Source organism: Aulonocara sp. 'chitande type north' Nkhata Bay, linkage group LG3 (genome assembly GCF_057382095.1).
Source record: "Aulonocara sp. 'chitande type north' Nkhata Bay isolate Kocher_YH1m ecotype deep benthic linkage group LG3, A_spYH_male_GT1.1, whole genome shotgun sequence".
Taxonomy (NCBI): domain Eukaryota; kingdom Metazoa; phylum Chordata; class Actinopteri; order Cichliformes; family Cichlidae; genus Aulonocara; species Aulonocara sp. 'chitande type north' Nkhata Bay.
In genome coordinates this window covers 24,301,888-24,308,271 of record NC_141346.1, presented here as the reverse complement: position 1 = coordinate 24,308,271, position 6,384 = coordinate 24,301,888, and the positions used below count along the sequence as shown (strand labels likewise).

General features: G+C 39.6%; 1 protein-coding gene across 1 annotated transcript; it reads left to right on the top strand.

Annotated features, from left to right (window-relative positions):
• The first annotated feature begins 219 nt into the window (after positions 1-219).
• Positions 220-4,291, top strand: LOC147334709 (butyrophilin subfamily 1 member A1-like). The gene is made up of 7 exons (XM_086273974.1): positions 220-287; positions 989-1,162; positions 1,284-1,383; positions 1,714-2,052; positions 2,290-2,571; positions 2,686-2,799; positions 3,151-4,291. Exons 3-7 carry the CDS (start codon positions 1,293-1,295, stop codon positions 3,369-3,371), a joined length of 1,047 nt encoding a protein of 348 aa, XP_086130100.1. The 5' UTR covers positions 220-287; positions 989-1,162; positions 1,284-1,292; the 3' UTR covers positions 3,372-4,291.
• Positions 4,292-6,384: the final 2,093 nt, after the last annotated feature.

The following is a 6,384-nucleotide window of genomic DNA, read 5'->3' as shown; positions in this document are numbered from 1 at the left end:
GCTAGGGAAAGCATTATGTCAATTAGATGTCCACACAAAAATATGAAAACACAACTTTCTCTGTGTGTGGCTATGCGTGTGTGTTAAATACAATGATATAAAAAGAGAACAAATCTGAGTGCATAACTTTGTAATGATTAATGATTCAGGAACCTTTGTACAAATGTATGAGTCAATCCAGGCTTGAGCAGCAAAACCTATAATTGTCAAAGTCCAACAACAATACTTAGAAGAAGCAGGAGACACAGAGGCTGCTATTCCAGTGCTTTGAAAAACATTTGTTCGAGGTAGGATTTCTTATTTTCTGTATCATCACATCCCTGCCACAGACCAACAATATAATCGGCTTTTCCTTCTTGGAAGTTTTATCAGAGAATCAGTTTCAGTGTGACAGAAAGTGGTTTGAGCATTTCGCTCAAGATCACATTCATGAATTTCCACTGTTGTCTAATGCCACTTAGCTTGCGTGAGTAAACACCCACCACTAGAGTTGTATGAAGACTACGGGTGAAGTCAGTGAGTGTTTGGAGAGAGACTCCAGTTTTTACCAGGTTTTGAATTTCGCACCATTTTGTAGAATTGACCTCAATGGATTAGTCTGTACCATTTTGTGTCCACATTGTTAGACTTTGTTGAAGAGTTGTTGACTCTCCTTCTGAGGAGTTACTAGAAAACTGCAGTGAGAGACAGTTGTTGCTCAGTATTGCTCTGTTAGACCCAAACAGACAAAAGAAAATCTGAAAAGCATAAAAACTTACAAAAATCTGAACAATCTCATTTAACCAAATGAGTGTAAATAAGCCAATCCTCAAATCCAATCAGCCATGAAAACCCAGAAGTACACGTAGAGGCGTAGGAGCTGTCACCTGTACTTTCTGATATTTTAAAGGGTTTAGAAAAAGCTACGTTACAAAACACATTGTTGTCTTGGTTTCTTTGACAGAGAAAATAGTAACAGGAAGCTTGCTTTTCTTTGTCATTTTCACAGTAATGAGCAATGCTCTTCAGGAGCTCAGTCTGATCTTCACACAAACCCTCAGCTTTCTCTGCTGCTGTGGGAACAGGAAGCAGGTGAAGAAGAGCACCAGAGAGAAAATCTGTAGAGAAAGTCTTTGAACAAAGAAGAAATTATTTCCAGTGTCTCCAAAAGTGTTTCTTTGAGGTATTTTTTTTTCTAATTTGAGCTTTCATATTTAAGACTCTAATGTTTAATGTTTCAGAGGATTGTGCTGGTGCTTCCTGTAAGACAGAGATAAAGAGCATTTGTTTTTGTTAATTTTCAGAGGTGAATCATGGCTCTTTATCAGATTTCTGGACTTTTTACACTTCGACTCTCATCCTTCATTAATGCTGCCCTGTCTCTAACTCTTCTCTTCTGCAGAGGTAAGTTTAGAGGCATAACACACCATTACAGGCTGAAAACACATGTTCATCTTCAGATTATGAAAGAGTCGAGCCCTGGTCATGTACACAGAGAGACTCTTTACACAATAAAAAACACAGAAAAATGGGACCAAATTACTAACATAATGGTACAAATGTAATTTATTTGCATTGTTGTTGCTCTTTGTGTCATTTACTCTCTGAGTTTAAATAAAGAACAGACTCTTTTAGACTTCATCTGTGCAGAGATCCATCCATGTCTGAGGTGTTCAATCAGCCTTTCATCTGAATCCTACAGGAGTAAATCAAATCTGATGTGTTTCTTTGCAGGTTATTCTCAGGAAGCTCCAACAAAGCAAATAGTGGCTCTGCTGGGTGATGATGTTGTTTTACCCTGTTTCCTGACAACTCCTGTGGATGTATCACAGCTGCAGCTGGAGTGGGCAAGAACTGACCTGACACCAGGATTTATCTACATGTGGGACAAAAATAAAGAAAATGTGGAGTTGAAAGAGCCGTCGTACGCTGGAAGAACCTCACTGTCCTTTAATAAACTGAAGCATGGAGACGTCTCAATGACTCTCTCCAAAGTACAGCTGTCTGATGAAGGACTGTACAGATGTTTCATTCCACAACTGGGTCAAATGTCATATGTTCATCTTATTGTTGGTAAGATTATTTTATTTAACTTTATTATGACTAATTCCTACTGTCAAAGTTTATTAGCACAAAATAATCTTTTAAAAGTTTTCTGGAATATGTGACATTATTTGTCTTTTCCAGTGTAAATAAATAATTCAAAGTTACGATATTGATAATCTCACACACAGTTAGTAGATATCCAAATGTTCTCTTGTAAATTGAGTGCAGCAGATTACTGTGGTTTCTCTCGTCTCCCTTCATCAGGGTCAGCATCTACACCCGTCATGAAGGTGATGTCAAATGTCAGCAGCAGGGTGGTGTTACAGTGTGAGTCTGCAGGCTGGTATCCAGAGCCTGAGCTGCTGTGGTTGGACGGTGAGGGAAACCTCCTCTCTGCTGGACCTACAGAGACCCTCAGAGGTCCTGATGACCTCTATACTGTCAGCAGCAGAGTGACTGTGGAGAAGAGACACAGCAACAACATCACCTGCAGAGTCCAACAGAGGAACACCAACCAGAGCAGAGAGACACACATACATGTTCCAGGTAATAATGACTCACAGTCAGAAACTATGTCATTATTTCACCCTCATCATGTGCAGTTTGAACCAAATCAGAACTAGTTTTACAAAAATAACTTGTATTTCTTTATGTTTTAAGGCTCTGCTGTCAGGAAGGAACCATCGGCCACTTTCATCATCGTGATCGTTTGCCTGCTGTGGATTTGTACCATTGTCACTGTTGTGTGGAATTTCATACCATCAAAAAAACCTGGTGAGTCACACGTTTGTTTCCCCTCTCATTAATAATCAGACAATGTTTTTTGACACTGCGGATTTATGATACTCAGCTGAAATAACTAAGCAGAGCGTCACCTTTGTTCCACTCTATAAAAGTCTTTGATAACAACCAAACACATTCAATTCAATTTTATTTATACAGCACCAAATTACAACAACAGTCACCTCAAGGTGCTTTATATTGTAAAGTAGACCCTACAATAATACATAGAGAAAAACACAACAGTCATATGACCCCTATGAGCAAATGCTTTGGTGACAGTGGGGAGGAAAAACTCCCTTTTAATAGGAAGAATCCTCCTTATTTTGTCATTTCTGTGTGCAGACCCCAAAGAGACTGAAACTGAGAAGAAAACAACAAAACAAAAATGCACCAGAGCTCCTGCTGACAACACCGAGATCATAGCAATAAAAGCAGTGCCGCCATCAGAACAGCTGGAAGACGACACATCTGCTGCTGAGGAGATCAAAGAAGACGAGAAGGAAAAGAAACAGAAGAAACAGAAGTACAGAATAAGTGGTTCAAAGAAAAAAGCTCAAATTTGACGACCGTTTGTCTTAAAAACAGAACTTTAGCTCTCATGCTGCATCCAATGTTTCGAGGAGCTGACGCCATAACGTGCATGACGTCAGACACAGAAGACTCCAAACATGTTTGACACTCTGTTTCTGTGCTCACCGTCACTTCATCATCACATCACGGAAAACATCAAACTTGTGATGTGTTCAGGAGTTTTCATCTATGAGGGAACTGCAGTGACGTCACAGAAAAAACTAAAAACCCTGCAGTTTGTTTCGCAGCACTTCCAGACTCACACACTGCATCGTGTGGTAAAGGCTTTACCCACTGGAGGGAACCACAGATCTGACTGTTGTGATAAAGCAGAGTGCATGTCAGCCTGTGGGTCACTTTTAAAGAGGAAGTTCAGAAATGTAAAATGAGTCATGTGACCTTCCTTATGCGTTTGCTTCTTTGAGTCTGTCAGCTACCTCCGCATTATCTGGAGGATGTTAGGAAGTTAATGATTGTTGCGACTCAACAGACGGACGTGCTTTCAGCTTTTCTAGTGTGTTATTTTCCTCATGTGTGTCATTGCCTTCAGTTTACATCCATGTTTATCGACCATCCAGTTTCATGTTGTGCTTTGTGCTGCACAACTGATGAAGTTCAGAATCACATTTATTTAAGTTTGTGCACAAACCAGTGTCACAGCTTATAACTGAGGTGTGAGGGGTCGGCAGCAAGCTTCCACTTTCCACTGCAGAAAGACTTCAGATTGTTTGGAAGTGACCTTACAACCTTTCTCAGAGTGAAGAGCAACAGCCTGGCTTTGATTAGATTCATGTAGTGTCTTTGAAAAGTGTACAACATAATGAAATGAAGTTTAGCAAATAATCCAAAGTGTAAACTATGTGCGTAGATGTATTTGTATATACAATACACACACACACACACACACACCAATTACAAGATGTACAGTATTTGCATGCAATATTAAAATACGCGGTGTGTGTATGATGTCTATGTGTACAGAGGTTTAGTTTTGCAGTTTTACTTTCAGTTCAGCAGAATGTTCAGCTGGATCTGAAACTCTGGTGTGATTACAGCGAGGGCGATCAGAGTGTGACGCACGCTGGGTCACTCTCACAGGTAACAGTCTCACAGTGTAAGACAGAGACGGCGATCACTGGATTTGATGGTTTTATTATCAGACACAAAACACACTGATCAGTAAGTGTGTCATCTGTGAGATTTGTGACCTGCAGCAGTCTCTGTTAGTAACGCTTCACAGTTTGTGTAATCTGAAGCCAGGCTGTGCAGTTAAGACAAGTAAAAACTTGTTTCCTTCAGAATCTGATGCCAACTTACCAGAGCAACCAGTTTGACCACAGCAGAGCCCAAAGACGATGACGCGCTGCCTTTCTGCTGGTTTTTTATCTCTGCTGAGCTCCAACAAACTCTCATAACGACTTTATAACGACCGATTTACTGTAAAACTCAGGACAACAGGAGTTACAGTCTGCACCACTGCGGTAAGCCTTTTTAAATATATAATAATGTATCTGTGTGTCTGTGTAGGTCAGACCTAGAATCTTTCTTTGGGTGTGTTAAAAGCATCTTCCATACAAATTTCCAGCAACCATAGAGTCTGTTAGCTACTTTAACAATTGCAGGGAGGTTTTTAGTGCAGACCAGTTTCACAGAGTGATATCCAGTAATCGGATGTAATGGATTTTCCAAGTAATGACTCATGACTAACCAGCACAAAATCTGGAAATACTCAGATATTTGGCCTTCCTGGCAGAACAAAGAAACATCATTAAAAATGGTGACATGCCATTAGTGAGATGAAATTATTGGCACGTCTTTTAGCTTTACCAGCAACAATGTTTTGAGGATAAATTCACTGGAAGAGAAAAGCGGAAAATGCGAACATTTGTCTTCTCTTTTCTCAGCACAAATGCTCTGAAGAATAACATCCGGCGCCTTCTTTTGTTTCTGATTGGATGTGATGGACAAAAGCAGTGTTTGTTATTTTCATTCTAATGTGGACTATCAGTGGCCGTCCATCTGTGCCAATAGATCCACCTTTGTGCGTTACAAAGTCAGCAGCACACTAAAGTTAGGCTAGGTTAGAGTGCAGTTGTTTTTCCATAAGCTCTGCTTTTCACAGATCACACAATTGTTCTTGGCTCATGAACCATAACATCACGAATGATCACATGCTCCATCACCTTCTGATGAGGAGACAAAGGATGTAAAAGTAACATCAGAGATTTTGGGAAACAAATCATTCAGGCGACCCGACCAGCAGCAGCAGTTTCAGCAAGACTCAACAAGCCTAAGAATCTTTACACAGAAGCAACTCAGCCTTTTTTTTTTTTTTTAAGTGACTCACTTAAAAAAAAAAAAAAAAAAAAGCAGCAACTCAGCCATAGTGATGAGTGAAAGCTGTGTTTTATGTGGTTGATAAATGTGCTGAATGAATGTGTGTGAATGAGGCTTGTAGTAGACCAGGGGTGTCAAACTCAAATACACAGTGGGCCAAAATTCAAATCTGGAACAAAGTCGCGGGCTAATGTTAATATTTATTGAAAAAAAAAATCTTCCTCCAATTATCAGAATGAATCTTTTCTTATGGACTCAAACAAGTTTTGCTTAAAAAACTGAATATGGAACAAGCAAAGCTTAATACTAAACTATATATAAGCTGTATAATACCAGTAGGTCAGCTCTAATAGTAATTTGGTATGGCTTTGCGGGCCAAATGTAATTAGGCTAAATAAAGTTACTGTTGTTGGCCAAACACTGTCATTAGTTTCATGTTGTTCTTTGTACAGTTGTAAATCACCTGAATGGTTTCAGAGGTGGAACATTTACTCTCTGCAGATTATTTTATTTTGAAAAAAAATGATTCTCTGTGCTTTTCCTGTGGCATACTCATCTTCATCCTGCAACGTCTGTTTCAGAGCTCAGCAGAGAAGATTCAGAATCACACTTTGGCACATTCAAGCAGCGCCTTTAAATATTATCTGAGCCCAAATATAACACAGCAGG